This window comes from Filicampus tigris, chromosome 5, assembly GCF_054856515.1.
Source record: "Filicampus tigris isolate MCC_2025a chromosome 5, RoL_Ftig_1.0, whole genome shotgun sequence".
NCBI lineage: Eukaryota > Metazoa > Chordata > Actinopteri > Syngnathiformes > Syngnathidae > Filicampus > Filicampus tigris.
In genome coordinates, this window is record NC_141221.1 from 18,017,952 (window position 1) to 18,037,444 (window position 19,493).

A 19,493-nucleotide genomic window follows, 5' to 3' on the forward strand; every position below is an offset into this window, starting at 1 on the left:
GGTATAAACATAGTTTTATTGGAAATACGCAGTACGTAGGCTTCATTTACTTGAATTTTGTTCTATATATACAATATAAATGGCTGGTGTTGATCCATATTTGATAAAATAATGATGTATTCTTAAATATTTATATTTAATCGGGTCGACAATATTCTGTAACGAGTTAGATGCTGCAAACATTTCGAAACTGTGATTCGAAAATTCTTCGCTTTTCCCTCGATACTATCTACAGTGTGGTAATTGCGCCATCTAAAGGACAACTTCTTTATTGTACTAGTGTGTCAAATATGACCGTTTTGTTTCATTACGTGATGAATTGTCACTGAAGGATGAGTAGAACAGACACGTAAAAATTCAAACACACTCGTTTTGTGAAAAGTAAACACGATAATTGCATGTTGTGTTCTTTAGAAAAATCGCTTTTGCTGTAGAATGCTTGCCGCGCCTTCAGATAATATATATATATATATATATATATATATATATATATATATATATATATATATATATATATATATATATATACATATATATATATATATAAACCTTCAGATAAATATATATATATGTACTGGTTACTGATACTTCCGATTAAGTATCACTTCGGGAAACTCGTATATAGGCAGTTTTCGATGTATGTGTTTCATAAAATTCCAACGGTGCTACCCAAACGAATATTTAGCTGACATTTTATATAAATCCCCAACACAGAGACACAGAGAGGAGCTCACACGTGACCATAGTTTACACAGTACGCATGCGCACAGCCGAGTTACTTTGCTACCTAAAATAAATTGGTTTCCCCGAGATATCATGTCAGTTATTGATATTTACTTATAGTCGTTTAGCGGAGTATTAGTTCCCAAAATTTGGGGTATAATAATCAAGTCGTTCATGTCTTTAGAGAGTTCTATGTCATACTGTATATGTATCGCTGGTCACGTGACGTATCTGTGAGTCACCTGATTTGCGCTGCAACGGCGAAAGAAAAATGGCAGCCCACTTGTCATACGGGAGAGTCAATTTAAACATCCTGAGAGAAGCAGCACGAAAAGAGCTCAGGGAGTTCTTGGACAAGTGTGCGGGAAGCAAGGTAATACTTAACATGTACAAAAGAACAATAGGGGACTCATCTCTGTCGTAGCCAGATGAACGGAGCCAGGCACTGACATCTTGCAGCCATCAATAGTCTGCTAAACAGTGCTCTGAGCTTTATCGTTCCTCTTGAATGACATACGAGTTGAAAAGTAACATATCTTGAAAATATGTAGCACTGTCAAACTTTGAAATACTGGTGGTGTTATTCAAATAGTGCAAGTCTTGGTACTGATGTGTGTGCTCTTGCTCTGTAGGCTATAGTTTGGGATGAATATCTGACTGGACCTTTTGGACTAATAGCACAATATTCCCTACTTAAGGTAACTGCACTCTTCATGTGTACTATTCAATATTCATATTGGTAATTTAGTACGGATTTTTGTGAACTCTATCAGCATTGTATGCGACGATCTTGCATCTTCCTCATAAACAATGCTGAGTGGTATTAATTTAACATGATCATGGCTTGCGGTGGTGATCTCTGATGGGTCAAGCCGGAAGTCGCTTGATTAGGCTTATGTAATGTTTTGGTATCACAAATAAATGTTGTTCTTTGCTTCAGGAACATGAGGTGGAGAAGATGTTCACCCTCAAGAGCGGTCGGCTCCCTTCTGCCGATGTCAAAAACATCATCTTCTTTGTCCGCCCCAGACTAGAGCTCATGGATATTATTGCTGAGAATGTATTCAGGTCAGCCTTATGCATCTCGTTTTCAAAACGTACCCCAAAACATTTCATTTGCTCCTTTAGAGCCAGTCCAGGATTTGAAATACTTCAATGTCACCCTCATACACACTATTCACTACCCATGTCTTGTATTTTGTGTCATTAGTGAAGATAAGCTGCATTCGACACGTGACTTCCACATCCTGTTTGTGCCCCGGCGCAGCATGTTGTGTGAACAAAGGCTCAAGGAGCAGGGTGTGCTCGGCTCCTTCATCAACATTGATGAGTATATCCTGGACTTGATTCCCTATGATGGTGACCTGCTATCCATGGAATATGAAAGTGCCTTCAGGGTGTGTTCAATCTTTGCATTTAAAAGAAAAATCAAGCATCCCACTGCTCTTTAGATGAAGCGCCTTCTCCCATAGGGGAAATGAGAGGAGATATTAATAGGCAAGGCAGCTTTATTTATAGCACATTTCATAGTACACAAGATAATTCTGTGTACTTCATATGGTTAAAAGTACAACATTTTAAAACAAAAGAACTAAATACATTTAAAAACAAAGTACAGAAATAAAAGATATCTTACTAAAATAATGTTCAGTGCATGAAAAAGATTAAAAACATTTTAATGCCATAAATTAACCCAATTAAAAGCATGAGAAAAAACGCATTGTTTTAATAAATGATTAAAAATAATCACTGATTTCAGCTAAATGCGTCCAATGCATGTTGGTCAAGTTAGGGATTACAATCAGTTGTGGTCAAATTTACAATCAGTTGGATCACCCTCTATATGCATTTGTATCAATGACATTATCAATTGCCAGATAATTTGGGAAAATAATACTGTAACACTAGTTATAAAAGCTATCATGTTTTTGTCCTGAGTGTGATATTAATATATGCGGCATCCTCTTACAGGAGTGCTACTTGGAAAATGACCAAACAAGCCTTTACCACACAGCCAAGGGCCTTATGACTTTACAGGCATTGTATGGCACTATTCCACAGATTTATGGGAAAGGAGAGTGTGCACGGGTGGGTAGTTTGAAAGCAGAAATAATTTAACAGCAAAGCATTTTGTTGCCTGCCGATTGGTATTTATTGTCTTTCTTTTTCTGTTTGCTATTAGCATGTTGCCAACATGATGCTGAGGATGAAGAGGGAGTTTGCAGGTATTCAGAATCAGATCCTGCCTGTATTTGACACACTGCTCCTCTTAGACCGGAATGTAGACCTGCTAACTCCTCTGGCTACACAGCTCACATATGAAGGTCTCATTGATGAGATCTATGGAATCAATAACGGTTAGGATAATATTTTAATAATATTCATTAAATATGTCTTACCCGGCCGTACTCCTTTGTTTAGTGGCCAAGTTCTATTTCAATTTGTTTTGCAGGTTATGTCAAGTTGCCACCTGAGAAGTTTGCCCAGAAAAAACAAGGTGAAGCAAGTAAAGATTTTCCCACAGAGCCCAAGAAGTTGCAACTCAACTCAGCAGAGGAACTTTATGCCGAAATCCGTGACAAAAACTTCAATGCTGTTGGAGCAGCACTCAGTAAAAAGGCCAAAATAATTTCTGCTGCCTTTGAGGTTAGTCCGGCTTCAGCTTTAAACCACCCTGATATGTGTACCCACTCTAACATGTGCAAAGGCATGTGGTACAAAATCTACTCAGACACTATGTTGTCATCTCTTTCTGACAGCCTAACTGAATTACAATCACATCTGATTATAATTTGACATGTCAACACAAAGGTCTTGAGGGAAAATCCATATGGTTGGGTCATTGATGGCAATTGTAAAGAGATAAGATGAAATGCACTTTCCATCAGGAACCTTAACTCATTCACTGCTAAGGACATGTTTATTTGTCTTTTCACAGTCCAGACATTCAATCCCAGGAATTTATTTCTATTTTTTTCCATTTTTTTTTTTCAATGTTAAGGTAAAAGTGGGTCTGAAAATGTCTGGCAGTGAATGAGTTAACAATAACCCAAGTGCTTTCTAAAAAGGTTAGTATGGCAGATTAACTATAGATATGTCATGTTTGTTGTCTTATTTTACAGGAACGCCACAATGCTAAAACAGTGGGCGAAATTAAGCAGTTTGTGTCCCAGTTGCCTCATATGCAGGCTGCACGGAGCTCTCTAGCCAACCACACATCCATTGCAGAACTCATTAAGGACATCACAAGTCTGTAAACAATCAGTTGCTGCACTTCCTTTTACACAGCTGATTAAGAACACACGTTTGTTTTACTCCAAAAGTTTGTTTCACTGGGTTGTGTCTGTTTCAGCATCTGAGGCTTTCTTTGACAACCTAACAGTGGAGCAGGAGTTCATGACGGGAGTTGACACAGACAAGGTACCTAGTCCTGGCTTGAACCCATCATTTATTTAAACGATTGCAATGTAATTAATATTTTTTTAGTGCAGGTTTGGTGTCAAAAAGAGATTTGAGAAAGATTGTTGAAAATGGCATATTGGCCATAACTTTAATATAGTGGACATTTTATAATCCAGGTGAACACGTATATTGAAGACCGCATTGCCCAAAAAGATCCCCTCATCAAGATTCTGCGTCTCGTGTGCATGCAGTCAGTCTGTAACAACGGCCTTAAACAGAAGGTCCTTGACTACTACAAGCGGGAGATTCTCCAGGTACAGTAAAAAAATGAAATGAAATAAAAAAATGTCCAATAAATCTGGTCTAATCTACTCCACATAAATTATACTCTATGGGCAAACATTTTGGAGCACATAGCCATTACTCTGAGAGGAATTAAAGTAAATGGAAATATGGAGTTGCCCTTGTATTAAATGTGCAATTGTCCAAAATGTTTTGGTAAAATGAAGACTTGAGGTAAAGGTGGAAGTGATAGGTCTAACGCAAATGTATTTATGTTATTGTGTATGTCAGGGCTTTGTCTCTGGTGACATCCATTAATTTGTATCTACGTGTATGCTTTTCTTTTATAAGACCTATGGCTATGAGCACATCCTGACACTGAACAACCTTGAGAAAGGAGGTCTTCTGAAACCGCAGTCCAGCTCGAGGAATAATTACCCTACTATTAGAAAAACCCTTAAACTGTGGATGGAGGATGCAAATGAGCAAGTATGAATGACAGGGCTATGATATGCTTTACCGTTTAAACTGTGACAAGGACATGGTTAGATTTGGTGGTTTGATTTTTGTCTTTCTCTCAGAACCCCAATGACATCTCATACGTATACAGTGGCTACGCTCCATTAAGCATCCGACTCACCCAAGTGTTAGCCAGGCCAGGCTGGCGGAGCATCGAGGAGGTGCTGAAGATGCTCCCGGGTCCACACTTTGAGGAGCGTCAGCAGCTGCCAGCTGGACTCCACAAAAAACGTAAGGGCCAACACAAACATGGTTTCCCATCAGCTTTCTGCCTGCAAGATATAGATAAGAGTAAGGCTTTGTTCATGTGAGGGCAAAAGCTGAATGAGTAGATGGATTGCGCTAGGCTGACATTGTTACCCTACCTCTATCAGTTGGCACGTGTCTTTGTTTGTGTACATGTGTTAAAGAGAGCGATAGATAACAACACAGCATTTGTCAAGTTACCACCAGTGCTGCCATATTGGCGGTTGGAGGTGTCAACACTGATGGGAATGATACTTGAAATATGTTAATTAGAACTGTGAGATTAGATTCAGTGGCTTGTTTGTGCTTGCCCACGTTAGAATAGATTTTCCAAGGTGATAATAGAAGAGTCTCGGCAAAACAGATGATTGGATGCTTTTAATCTATTTTCTCAGTAGGGGCTTTTTCTGCATGTATTTGTATACCACTGTATATCTCAAAGCTCTGGATGATATCTTCACTAACTTGCAGGCCAGCAGGGGGAGAATAGGACAACACTGGTGTTTTTCCTGGGAGGGGTGACGTATGCCGAAATAGCGGCTCTCCGTTTCCTTTCTCAAATGGAGGACAGCGGGATGGAATATGTTATAGCTACAACCAAACTCATCAACGGTGCATCTTGGATCAAATCTCTCATGGACAGACCCGAAGCTCAGGTGCACTGAGTCAACTCTCACACACCTGGAGACATCAAACAACCCTTTGACTGACAACTCTTCATGTCACTATCAGCATCCTGCAGGTGTTTCACTGATGTCCATATTAGGGAAGCAGATGGAGCTCTTTCTGTTCCTGGATTGTACTGAAGCGATGAAAAACTGGCTTATTGTTACTGCATACTGTGAGAGTCATTTCTCTATTAAAGTGAAGTCAACCCCCCCAAAAAATCTTTACAAAAATATGTTCTATGAGCCTCCACTTGTCAAAACATGGCATTCTGATTAATATTACGTTTGTGGAATATGAGTTAAGCAGCAAAATATAAGTATTTGTCCATCTCAGGGGGCGGCCATTTTGCCACTTTCCGTGTACTGAAAAGGACACAACAGTTGCTCAGGTAACAACCAATCACGGCTCACCTGTTTTCTGAAGCTGAGCCATGATTGGTCGTTACCCAAGCCCCGAGTTACTATGATGTAATTTTAAGTTGACAGAAAGTGGCAAAATGGCCACCCCTGTCAGAGATACAAATGGGTGTATTTTACCACTTAACTCATATTCCACAACGCAATATTAATCAGAATGCCATGTTTTGACTAGACAAGTGGAGGCGCATAGAACATATCGTCGCCGTCCTGTGAAAAACACTTATGTCCATTTTCCCCCCCCCCCATTTTTCTTTTTACGTGAATGGTGTTTCCGCGGTACAGACATCGTATTAATGTGAATTTTTTTTTTTTAATTCCACAGGACAACAATGATGTTGTAAAGAAATGTTTGGCGTTGACTTCTCCTTTAAGGAGCTGCTGTATATATTGTATGTATTAATAAAGCGTTTGTCGCTTGTATTAACTGTATTAAATGTATTAACTAAATCATGAAGTTAAACTGGTCTCTCTATTATTCAATATTGTCTGCAACTTTACTGTTGCTACTGATGTGAATGCATCTTTTTTTAATTTTTTTTTTATTCCTCTTTAACAGAGGATTTTGATGAGGGAGGTGGGAGTATAGCTGTCAGCACTGGCCCAGCCCTCGGAAGGAGCAATTAGTGAGCCGATAATGCTCCTGTGCCGTCTGGAGGGCTCAGGCCTCAGCATCCTATCATCTGACAGAACAGGACACTGATTGAATTAGGAGGCCATTTGCTCAATGTTCCGGCAGAGAATAACTGTGTGGCAGCAGGGTTTTAGGTCTTCAGTCAATAGAATCGCCTTGTCTTTACAGTATAAAGACGGCTACCTGCTGACAGGACATACTCGGTGTACTCTTCATGGATAAATCCATGTTTATTTCTTATTTCTAATTAGATTTATGAGTAAGATTTGCTTGATGGGTTTTATGTTATACTAGGGTGTGTCTGAGGAGCAGGTGCACGGGAGGCATAACTACCATTAGGATCAGTCCCAAGGGAATGACATCCTTGTGATCAGTTCTTGTCTTTGGCTCCTCCTCGGCTGGGAGTTAAAAGGCTCGCGGTTGCACCAGCCAACTTCACGGCTAGAAGTGTACCAGCCCACCCTGAGAACAGCACCGGTCCTGCTACAACAACATCAAGGTATGATTTTTAAAGATTTCATTTCCCACAATAATAATGACTGATGCTTGTGGATGTTTGTATGCTTTCATTTTGATTAATATTTTATTTGTTTACCATTTTCTGGAATATTAACAGCAATGCTTTATGATGCTGCATAGTCTTATTTTCCAAGTGTGTCTTACTTTAGCATATAGTACTTATTCTTCAGCATTTTAAAAATTAAAATCTTTAAACACTTCCTCTTGGACAATTACTAAAGTCTTGCCTGCAAGCTATACATTTCGGTGTTCCTTTTTTTTTAATGTAAATGTAATGCGTTCATATTGTGCATTGTTTTAGTTATGGCCTTTTCTGAGTGTGTATATATATATATATATATATATATATATATATATATATATATATATATATATATATAAAGAGCACAGATTTATGAGAGCTAAAGTAATGACTGAAGAGGTTATGTTGTTTGTGGAATTAAGATCAATTTGAAACCTTTCAGTGCAATTTGCAGATACATTATTTAACAGTCGTCAACATAAGAGTGTGTCCTCTAATACAATGGCTTGTATTTAAATACATTATATATTTGTTTTATTATTTTGTGTCATGACAACTTAAGTATGTGTTTGCAGGATGGGACGAGGTGGGAACCTGGGACACCTGACTCCTGCTGCTCCCAGGCACAAGACGCAGCAGGTGCATCTGGATTTCGAGCCTCTGTTTATCCGCTTCCTGCGCACATTCAGGGAAATCCTTAAATTTGTCCTCTTCAGCTACACTGTGCTTTTTGGTTCCTTGCTTCTCGCCCGTTGGACCACTTACTACATGGTGGGAAAGTAAAACGGCACAGCTAGAGATTCAACCTGAACTTGGACGTGGAGCTCTATATTCAAATTGAAGATACTTCATTGTGGACTCGAAATGCACACCACAGTAAATGTTTTCCCCCCTTCTTTACACTAACTACTGTAGTCTATACCTCCCACAAATATGGAATACTTTTGTAAGAAATTGCACTTATCCAAGCTTGCTGTTGCAGGGTAAAAGAGATGAATTACAACAAACTGTTTCAATTGCAGGCGGCACGGTGGTCGACTGGTTAGCACGTCCGCCTCACAGTTCAGAGGTCGTGGGTTCGATCCCGGCTCCGGCCTCCCTGTGTGGAGTTTGCATGTTCTCCCCGTGCCCGCGTGGGTTTTCTCCGGGCACTCCGGTTTCCTCCCACATTCCAAAAAAAAACATGCATGGTAAGTTGATTGGATACTCTAAATTGCCCCTAGGTGTGATTGTGAGTGCGGTTGTTTGTCTCTGTGTGCCCTGCGATTGGCTGGCAACCAGTTCAGGGTGTCCCCCGCCTACTGCCCAAAGACAGCTGGGATAGGCTCCAGCACGCCCCGCGACCCTTGTGAGGAGAAGCGGTACAGATAATGGATGGATGGATGTTTCAATTGCTTCAAACTTTGCTTCTAATGTGTTGGTGTGAGCATTGAACTTTTAATGCATTGCAAAGAAGGGCCGGGTCTCGACATGCATGTATGAGGGGGGCAGCCACAATCTTGAGGGGGCATTGTGCTCCAGTACCTTTTATCATGTCTAACTGACAAATCCACTTAGATGCGGGTACACTAAGCAAGTGCATTGTAAAGCCACTGTGGTCTCAAATCAGACAGCTGTCCCTTACAGCAAGCCGGCAGCAGGCCGATACTCTTAAGCGGAGTGAAAAGGGGAGATGGAGCGGAGTCGAGAAATATGACACATGAAACAACTTGATATATTTTATATTTAAGGTAGCAAGCAAGACATTAAGACAGAGGTCGAGCGGAGCAGAGAGGCATGAGGTAATAAAAATATGTGAAATATAATATATTTTTGGGGGGGAGGGGGATTTAGTTGGGTGGGGGTCACAGCATTCATTTGAGGAGGCCAGGCCCCCTCTTGCACCTGCCTTGACCGGCCCTGTTGCAAAGTGATCACAGTAAATGATGTTTCAGTATAAGAGATGTCTGCCATCCAGAACATACAAACAAAACACGTTTACATATGGGATATACCATTACTGACTGATTCTAAGCGATTAAATAGACATTTTGCGGAGGTTGAAATATATTTAGCAGGCAGGACAGACACTCTGTATGGATTGTATTTGTATATATGTCTGAATTCTGACTGTATTTCCAGCTGTTTTACTGCTTGGATACTCATCTCAAGAAACTAAACAGGCTAAGTAATTATATGGCTGTTTTGCCTGGCCTTGCCTTATGACCAGGGCCTCTTTTGCGCCTTCACTGAAAGGACCCTGATGCTTAGTCTTATTTGTCTTACCTTTCAAACTGTAAAATGCCTGTTTTATTAGTTGATGATGGCGTGTTCATAATGATAGATATGATATCTAATGATAGATAAAAGTCTTGAATGTAATAAGATAACAGAAAATGTATATAAGTGAACTGTTCTATGATGTGAATCTACCTTGTTTAAAATGATAATGTAAGGTAAACTATTAAAAGCTCTAAAGTAAAACGGTTTTTTTTCTTGACAAAACTCTGTGCGTTGTTACGTTTGATTTCTGTTATAATACCAGTCCACACGGGCGGGATTTGTCGTTTCCGGTTATTCCCAACGCAAAGTAATCACCGCTTTTGAGTAAAACCCCAAAAAATCATGAGTAAAACTATCATCATTTCTGTTGGTGAATTAAAATAGTCGACACACATCAACGATTCAGGACTAAAATATTGGTTTCTTGGCTCCCCCTCGCCGCTCTCCCGGCGTGACACTTACACTATTTGTCAACGCCATCAGCGTTGCGCCATTTTGAAAGTGTAATGTGGGGAGAGGCAGGGACGAGGGAATTCTGAAAAGTAGAGCGTAAAGTCTTCACACCTGTATCGAGGATTTCGTTGTTACATTTTTTTTTATTTTTGCAACAGTTGGGCCAAAGTCGTGTATGTTTTTTTAAAAAAAAAAAACATTGGCAGCGCTTGCAGCTTCATTCCTCCACATCTCATCGGCAGTCGGAAGCAGCAGGGTCAAGTAGCAGCAGTGCTCGGTCCAGGGCCTGAGCCCGCTTCAAAGATCCCCTCTCTCCCTGGATCACCACCATGGCAGGTAAAATTTGAACGACACGGCGAGGCTGCGGTCCCTGGTTAGTGAGTTACGAATAAAACGCAACTTAACCTAGTCTGTTAGTGGTTAAGCAGGAGCTAGCTAGCATGCTAGGAAGATGCTAGTATGTGCAGTGTGCGAGTCCTCGCTTGTTTCTCTGAACAAAGTTGCTCTTGGTTTAGTGTGGTGTCTTCAAACTGGATTTATGCCTCCTGCAGGGGTTGGTGATGAGAGCGACGAGGTGCAATGGTGCTTTTCCCAAGTCAAAGGAGCAATAGATGACGATGTCGCAGAAGGTGAGACCACCCGATTTTGTTCTCATTGACACTTGATGCGTGTATGGAAAGCTGTGTAAACATTTATTTTGGAAATCTTTGATTTCCAGGTTGAGGTTCATGCACTAGTACGGTCTTTGTCCTTAATAGTAAGACAATGAAGCGCACTAATAGAACCATTGTGTCTTACTAGTTACGTGAAATTACACTTATGCACACCAGAAGGACCAACTACATGTTACTGGTTTGGGCATTTTGGTTCAACAAATGAGGTCCGGGATTCTGTTGGTGCATGACACATGCCATACTTTTTGGTCTAGTAGTGTTACTAGTGCAGTGGAGTCGTTTACTATTTAGGTTTAGTCGTCTACTATTAACGCAAAAGTCGTCCGCAACGCAAATCTCAGTCGTTGAAACACTGTACGCAGAAAACCCCCACCCAAAAGAGACACAAAAAGATAACATAATCTATTGCCAAGGCTTCCAAATGTTTAGGGCACAGGCTCCACTTCGCAATTGACACGAGGGATTTTTTTCAATAACATATCTTATGCAAATATACACTACTTTTATGATCACAAAAATAGAAACCATGCTAAACATTATAACTGTGACTTAAGTTAAATTTCTTGGGTAGTCTACAATATGAAGTCAAATTTTGTGTTCATTTTTGTTTCAAATTGCTTCAAATGCAATTTGCAAACATGTTATTGGTCATTATATTGTAATACAGTTTATATATGGCCTACTGTAATTTGGAAGTGTTGTATACATTACGTACTAGTATGAATGTATAGATGAATAGCATGTCAGTTATTCTGTCAAAATTGGCATTTTACTTCAAGCAGTTTACTACGTTGGCAATTTATAAGTGCATATCAAGGTAACTCCTTTGTTTATACAACAAAACCATACTTCAATTTATACATTCGCACTTTAATTTTTTTTTTAATAATCAATTTAATAAATGTTGGTTCCAAAACGAACTTCAATTATTATAGCGTTTCAAAGAATTTTGCCTTAATATTTTTGACATGTTTAAACCTGTTCTTGTTTTGTAGCAAAAAATAAATCATCGTTTGAATAACCGTGATTTCAATTATTACCAAAATAATCGTGATTAATATTTTTTTTCATAATCGAGCAGCCCTATGTCAACCTGCAGCTAAAAATACTTTTGACGCCATCATGCTGTGAAATGTGCATGAGCTACCTGACAGCTGTTGACTCCCACAGCCATTTCTTGTGATTCTCTTGTGACTTTGCGACTGTTAGTCATTGGCTTCCATTTTGTTCCCAGAATAGACTACTCCAGCTGTGTGAATTATTGGGAAAAGAGCTGCATCCTGTCCTGAATTCAACTTGCCTTCAGCTTCTCATGTCTAGTTTGTTTTTCTGTACTTGATGCTTTCTATATGTGCATATTAATAGTTTAAACCATAAATACATGAACAACTGTGATCCCACACCCACCATTTTCCACAACGTTCAGCCCTAGCTAACACAGGGACAGGGAACATCTTAACTTGTACACCATGTCTCCACTCAGAGGTATTTAATTGAGTTAGTATGCATAGTGTCTATGAGTCGACTGGTCATTTATTTAAACAGTTTGGCCACTCGCTTGCTCCACGCAAGTATGCCACACGCTTGCGTCGCTGGGTTAGCAGCTGCGTCTTCGTTGGTTTGAATGCTGTTTCTTCGTTGGTTTAGCGGCTTCTTTTTCGTTGGTTTCACTGCCGCTTCCTCGTGTTTGGAGGCGGCCGCGCGCTGCCTGCAGCATGAACGATGCCGCGATAGGGTTTGCTTTATGATTTTTTTATTGTCGACGATTTTATCGAAGGCATTTTCTACTGATATCGATCACGTGTCCATCGCGTTAACTTTGTTAAAAATCTGTGATCGGCACCAAAATCCTGATGATGTAAAGTAGGGCTGGGCGATATGACTGGAAAGTATATCACGATATAAGGGTTTCATATTGGTCGATATCGATATATATTGAATTTGTTGTTTTTTGATGTTATGTTTGCATGTTACCTTATATAGAGATCCAATGTTAAAAGAAAATTCTTCTGACACTTGTGTGTTGACAGCTGATATCATATCCACTGTTGAGTTCAACCACTCTGGGGAGTTACTTGCCACTGGTGATAAAGGAGGCCGTGTGGTCATCTTTCAACAGGAACCAGAGGTACTTCTCATGTCAACACGTCAATATTTGGTTGAATCTGCCCGTCCCACATTATTTGTGGTTTGGCATTGTCGTACCTGACATAATCTTTGCTTTATTCGATAGAGTAAGAATCAGCCTCAGTGCCGCGGGGAATACAATGTCTACAGCACCTTTCAGAGCCACGAACCTGAGTTTGACTACCTGAAGAGTCTTGAGATTGAGGAAAAGATCAACAAGATTCGATGGTTGCCACAGAAGAATGCTGCTCACTTCCTTTTATCCACAAATGGCAAGTTGACTTGTCTACTCCAGAGAGAATGCTATGCAACTTCCTTTACAGAATTTTGGTCAAGTGGGATCATGTTTTGAAGTTGTTTCAAATATACATGCAGTACATAAACACAGAAATAAAATGTCTGGAAATTTGTAGTAAACACGGTCAAACAGTGTAACATGTGACAAATAATATTTGCTGGCTCTGACTGTAGTAGTTGACTTGCATTGACTTGGGCTGCGCCTCAAAACATTTTAATAACACATCAGTAAAAGGTCATGTTGATTTGTAGCAATGTACTTTGTTAATGGCGAGTGTTGAGTCTCAAGATCACATTTAAGTTTTTGTCTTGCCACGCCACAGGATGTAATAATCAAGTACAGATAATAATGACTGATTTTTGAGTCATCTCTTATGTCATTGCCCTCTCGTAGATAAAACCATAAAGCTGTGGAAAATTAGCGAGCGAGACAAGAGACCGGAAGGTTACAATTTGAAAGAAGATGACGGTCGATACAGAGACCCAAATACAGTCACAACGCTGCGGGTGGGTATCATGCGTATTTTATTATTTATTTTTTGCATGCCATCACAATTTAACATTTTATCATCTATTCTGAACAAAGACTGTGGTGAACTCGCTGGTCTTGTCCCTTAGGTACCAATATTCAGGCCCATGGACCTGATGGTGGAGGCCAGCCCCCGTCGAGTCTTTGCGAACGCTCACACCTACCACATCAATTCCATTTCGGTCAACAGTGACTGTGAAACGTACCTGTCCTCAGATGATCTTCGCATCAACCTGTGGCACTTGGAGATCACAGATCGCAGCTTTAGTATCCTTTCTCTTTTAGCTCCTCAGAGGCATCGTCAGTATTGGAAACCTCTTGTTTTTTCCAGGCCGGTAATTGAGCACATCCTTTCCACTGTGGGAGAGGGCAGTTTTTAGAGAGAGTGTAAAGGGGAGATGCAGTCTAGCACGGCTCTGTTAATGCCTGTGCATCGAGTTAAGTCTCTGAGATGAAAGTTAAAACACAGGCTGCACTGTAGTCCTCACTTGTGGGTTTTTGAACAAAAATACATTTTCTCAATCAATCAAATCAATAATATAATTGTAATGTGAAAAATACAAACTCTCAACAAGAGTTGCATCATATTTTTGATAATCAATGCATCGTTTGGATACCTTTTTTAATTTTAAAATTGCCCAAATGCTCAGAATTTCAGCTTCTCTAGAGTAAATGTTGTCCAATTTCTGTACTCTTCCATGAAAGCGGACTTATTCTTTGTTGAAAAAAAATAAATAAATAAAATCACGGGCCAAACCAGTAACTGAATCAAAATTTGCCCGTTTTGAAAGTTGTCATTTTTTTTAAATACAGGAATGGAAATTAAAACGTTTTTTTTAATTGACTAATCGATTGATCAACAAAATAACCAAAAGATTCATCAATTATCAAAATAATCGTTAGTTGCAGCCCTACTCTGATTATTTTTCTGATGTCAATAGGACGAATGCTCAGTGATTTTTTCCTGGTATATTTTAAAGCTGGTCAGTTTCCTCTTGCTGTTGGACCTGAACTTTTCCCTACTCAGATATCGTTGACATTAAGCCAGCTAACATGGAGGAATTGACCGAGGTGATCACAGCATCAGAGTTCCATCCTAACCAATGCAATACGTTTGTGTACAGTAGCAGTAAAGGCGCCATCCGCCTGTGCGACATGAGGGCATCGGCACTGTGTGACAACCATGCCAAATGTAAGAAAAGGTTTCCCCTAATGTGACTCAACCCAACTAAAAATCTGAATTCTGTTTCCAAAGTCTTATAATAATGCAAGCCTGAAATGATGTTTTCTCCACATGTCATTCTTTTAAGTTGGCTTGAGGATAACGTTTTGTAGTAAGGATTGAATCACATTGTTTTGTTCACAGTTTTTGAAGAGCCAGAGGATCCAAACAATCGTTCCTTCTTCTCAGAAATAACGTCATCCATCTCTGATGTGAACTTCAGCCACAGTGGACGCTACATGATGACCCGTGACTACCTGTCCATCAAAATCTGGGACCTCAATATGGAGACTCGTCCAGTGGAGACTTATCAGGTACGGGACTTATCAAGCTAAACTATTTATATACATATACATCCTCAAAATTGTTGTTCTTTTATCAGGTGCACGAATATCTCAGGAGCAAGTTGTGTTCACTCTATGAGAACGATTGCATCTTTGACAAATTTGAATGCTGTTGGAATGGGAACGACAGGTGAGAACCTGCATTCTCTTGATTGAGTTTCATTCAGTGTGGCTTCTTCATGCTGTTTCCCAGATGTTGAAAGCCACAATTGGTGGTTGCTTGCAGTTGACGTGGCAAGGGGGAATATTCTCTTCCTTTCCCTTCCTCTTCACTTTAATGGTGAAGTCAACCCAAACACATTTTTTTTCAATGCAGGCCCACGAGTTGGAACACGTCCTTCTGATTAATGTGTTTGTGGAATATGGGTGTTTGTGGGATATGAGTTGAGCAGCAAAATCCACCCCTTTTTAGCCATCTCGGGGGGGGGGGGACCATTTTGCCACTTCTGTCAACTGAAAATGACATCACAAATGCTCAGGGCTCAGGTAACGACCAGTCACGGCTCAGCTTCAGAAAATAATTGAGCTGTGATTGGTTGTTACCTGAGCCCTGAGCAACTGAGATGGCTAAAAATGGGGAAAATGCAATATTTATCAAAATGCCTTATTTCAACTAGTGGGCCTGCATAGAAAATATGGGTTTGGGTTGGCTTCCTCTTTAACATTTATTTTCGTGTCATTTTGATTACTATCCAGCTCACTCCGATCTCTCTCTCTCTCTCTCTCTCTCTCTCACTTTCTTCCCTGGCTGCAGCGTGGTCATGACCGGTTCCTACAATAACTTCTTCAGGATGTTTGACCGAGGCTACAGGCAGGATGTGACCCTTGAGGCATCAAGGGAGAACAGCAAACCGCAGTCTGTCCTTAAACCCCGCAAAGTAAGCTCGGGTGGGAAGCGCAAGAAGGATGAGATCAGTGTAGACAGTTTGGACTTTAACAAGAAGATCCTCCACACTGCCTGGCATCCCCTGGACAACATTATTGCTGTGGCCACCACCAATAATCTGTATATATTCCAGGACAAACTTAACTAGCATTTGATGAACCATTTTTGCTCCGTACACAGACACATCTGTCCAAATGCTCAAGTGTGCCTCAGACCTTGGGTATGACCCACCATCACAAGTACACTTTTCATGTGTAATACAGAATGAACATACAGGCTGTGTTGAGCTAATTACTGTGCAGACTTTGGGATTCAGGGGCTTATGTGCTTTCCCTCCAGTCGAAGAACTTGTTCACCCAGCTGCTGGGTACAACTCCACTACAACCCAGACCAAAGGGAAGATGTGTGAACATATTTTTTCATTTGTGCATTAGTGCCATTACTAATTGTAAATGCATTCTTTGTTCCTACATTTTATGAATTTTAGCAGGAAAATGTCTACTGTAGACTCATTTGCACTGGCATGAAACACTGCTGATATACAGTAAGTGGTTGACACTCCTTTTTTGCACCCGCATATTTGTTGACTTGCCAAATTCACTCACAACGCCTTCCTGCTTGTGTATATTCTTAAAGGGCCAATCAAGGATTTCTCCTGTTAAGGTTATTCTTAAAAGGTGTTCTACAAACATTACCGCCACTTCATTTTTCTGCAGCCTAACAATTTATACCAGTTGAAATGTTTATCCTCAGATTGCCCATGGTTTACATTGATTTTCTTTACAATAAGCATGTCAAGTTTCACTTGTGGCACAGTGGTCATCTGACGCATGCCTTTAATTGGTTATGTACTTGCCAAGCAGGGGGCATACTTTATCTGGTTAGTTTCCTTTCTCAAAAACTGCTTATGTTTTCTAAAGACACACAGTTGGCAGAAATGTGTTTCATCATAGCTTATGACTACATTGCTTTCATAACAACATGTTCGACTTTTAACAGACATAGGAAAAGCATGCACACATAGGCAGGTATTGTGGTTGGGGGAAAGGAATCATGCCAAAGTAAGCTGTACTTTACGCCTGTAAATGATAATCCAAGCCCTGCTATGTCCTTACCAATGAGAATGGACCACCAGTAACAGCTCAGGCTCAGGGGCTGCTATTCTGTACTTAAGGTGGTTCAAGTGTTTTGGGATGTCAAAGTATGATGCTGCCGCCAATGTCCGCAAAACAAACATGTTATGTTGCAGACAAATGACTTAACCCCCCGGAACAAGTTTCATTTTTTTATGATGTTTTATACTGTACCTCTGAAGAGAAAAATAGTCGCTATAGCTGATTTATTTTTGTATAAATTAAGGCAATAGTTATAGTCTGATCACTGAGGTTTAAAATTTAGCTGTCTGTCTGATGACTAGTTTGATTGTAGATGGAACAGAGTGCAGTCACCTGGGCAGATATGTGTTTGAAAGTTCTGATATCATGAGGAGTAGTATGCCCTGCCTGATGTGGGGGAAATATTTTCAACAGTTTGCTGCCTGTGACTTTTTTTTTTTTTGCATTATTCCAAATGCTAAAGCCTAGGCAATACAGTATCTGGCCTGAAAAGGGTAAAGGGCATTTTTGAATTTACTCTTTTCAAACCCAGTCAAGTGACTTTTGCCTTATTTTCTTGAAAGGTATCTGCTTTGTAAGGTTTTTTGTTTTTGAATGTATTATTTAAGGGGACAGTTTGTGACACTTGGTTTGCAGATGATTTTTTTTATGTAATTGAAGAAATTACTTAAAGAGGAAGTCAACACAAAAATGTTCTTTACAATTTATTCTATGCTCCTCCACTAATCTAAACACAGTATTATGATTAATGTTGCGTGTGTGGAATGTGAGTTAAGTGGCAAAATCCACTCATTTTTAGCCATCCCTAGGAGCAGCCATTTTGCCACTTTCTGTCAACTGAAAATGACATCAGAGTTGCTCGGGTAACTATTCACGATCACGGCTCACCTTTTTTCTGAAACTGAGTCATGATTGGTCATTGCCTGAGCAACTGTGATGTCATTTTCAGTCAACAGCAAGTGGTAAAATGGCCGCCCCCTGAGATGAACAAAAACAGGTGGATTTTACTGCTTAACTCATATTCCACAAACGCAATATTAATCAGAATGCCATGTTTAGACTAGTGGGGCTGTATAGAACATATTATTGTAAACATTTTAGGGTTGACTTGCACTTAAAAAAAATTAAAAGCCTGCATCTCTTTTGCTATACCTCTGTCACAAGTTGCCAATATTTCTTTCTTCGAAACTCAACATCTGTTCAACAACTTAGCGATTTTTACAATGACTGGAATGCCAACAAAATTAGATGATGTCACTTCCTCAGGGCTGTTCATAACATCATTCTGTAATGGGGCATTTTCAAAACATCTGTTGGCTTGTTTAGTATTTGTGGCTTCTCTTGGAAATCCTGGGATACCATAGTTTGATAACCTCAACAACAGTTTATTCTTGGGTTCCAGGTCTGGTTATTACCCTTGTTCAAAAACATTAACTGCCATTTATTAAATAGTTTTGTTCATGGCTACTGCACTGGATAATTTGAAAATCACAAAAACCCCATTTGCCTTTCTCTAAAGCATTAAGAGTTGAGATAACCTGACAAATACAGACACTCAGGGCAATTCACCACTGCTCATTTTTCAAAACACGTTACCTTCAAGAAAGCAGCTTGTTGGAACTAAATAAAAAATACCTTAATCAAAAGTATGGATTTTAATTGTGTAACAGTTAATTATGACCCCGTGGCAAACTACAAGACTGATATCACAATATGAGCAGCATTGGAGGTATGTGTTGTTGTTTTTTTTTTTTTTTTTTAAATGGCATCACATATAATATATGAACTTTTATTTTGGGATGTTGAAACTGTAATTTCTTCCAAGAGGTTCTTGAATAAAGAGAAAAAAACTGAATTATCTGGCTGTAGTTTTCAAATAGAATCAATTACTACATACTATAAAAAAAAAAACACATTTAGAAGCAAAATTTCAAATGTAGATAATACTGTACTGCCAATGAGTGTGAGTATAATGTCTATGGAACGTAATATCACGATACAATTACACACCCACCATCACCACCCAAAAAAAATATCTGCTCAACGTTTTACCACGTGGGTGACAGATACCTTCGTATCTTAAATTGTTTGTGTTCTTTAATCTGTTTTAGGCATTAATGACGAAGTTTTGTTTACTAAGTACTTTGTCCAC

At 39.6% G+C, this 19,493-nt stretch overlaps 2 protein-coding genes across 2 annotated transcripts; both read left to right on the forward strand.

Annotated features, from left to right (window-relative positions):
- Positions 1–782: 782 nt before the first annotated feature.
- vps33a (VPS33A core subunit of CORVET and HOPS complexes) lies at positions 783–6,720 on the forward strand. The gene is made up of 13 exons (XM_086032037.1): positions 783–1,096; positions 1,356–1,421; positions 1,664–1,791; positions 1,934–2,120; positions 2,695–2,811; positions 2,906–3,080; positions 3,176–3,369; positions 3,846–3,972; positions 4,076–4,143; positions 4,302–4,439; positions 4,759–4,896; positions 4,989–5,157; positions 5,644–6,720. Exons 1-13 carry the CDS (start codon positions 995–997, stop codon positions 5,835–5,837), a joined length of 1,803 nt encoding a protein of 600 aa, XP_085888163.1. The 5' UTR covers positions 783–994; the 3' UTR covers positions 5,838–6,720.
- Positions 6,721–10,171: 3,451 nt separating this feature from the next.
- Positions 10,172–19,196, forward strand: ppp2r2aa (protein phosphatase 2, regulatory subunit B, alpha a). Its single transcript, XM_086031149.1, has 10 exons — positions 10,172–10,483; positions 10,699–10,776; positions 12,852–12,949; positions 13,055–13,220; positions 13,640–13,752; positions 13,864–14,041; positions 14,802–14,966; positions 15,141–15,310; positions 15,379–15,470; positions 16,095–19,196. Exons 1-10 carry the CDS (start codon positions 10,477–10,479, stop codon positions 16,372–16,374), a joined length of 1,347 nt encoding a protein of 448 aa, XP_085887275.1. The 5' UTR covers positions 10,172–10,476; the 3' UTR covers positions 16,375–19,196.
- Positions 19,197–19,493: the final 297 nt, after the last annotated feature.

What these genes read in the sequence shown, in the direction of transcription:
- vps33a (XM_086032037.1), top strand. Translation starts at nt 995, where the DNA reads ATGGCAGCCCACTTGTCATACGGGAGAGTCAATTTAAACATCCTGAGA. An exon ending in ACAAGTGTGCGGGAAGCAAG is followed by an intron (nt 1,097 to 1,355) that starts GTAATACTTAAC and finishes CTTGCTCTGTAG; the next exon opens with GCTATAGTTTGGGATGAATA. An exon ending in GGAAAGGAGAGTGTGCACGG is followed by an intron (nt 2,812 to 2,905) that starts GTGGGTAGTTTG and finishes GTTTGCTATTAG; the next exon opens with CATGTTGCCAACATGATGCT.
- ppp2r2aa (XM_086031149.1), top strand. An exon ending in AGATGACGATGTCGCAGAAG is followed by an intron (nt 10,777 to 12,851) that starts GTGAGACCACCC and finishes GTGTGTTGACAG; the next exon opens with CTGATATCATATCCACTGTT. An exon ending in TGTTGGAATGGGAACGACAG is followed by an intron (nt 15,471 to 16,094) that starts GTGAGAACCTGC and finishes CCCTGGCTGCAG; the next exon opens with CGTGGTCATGACCGGTTCCT.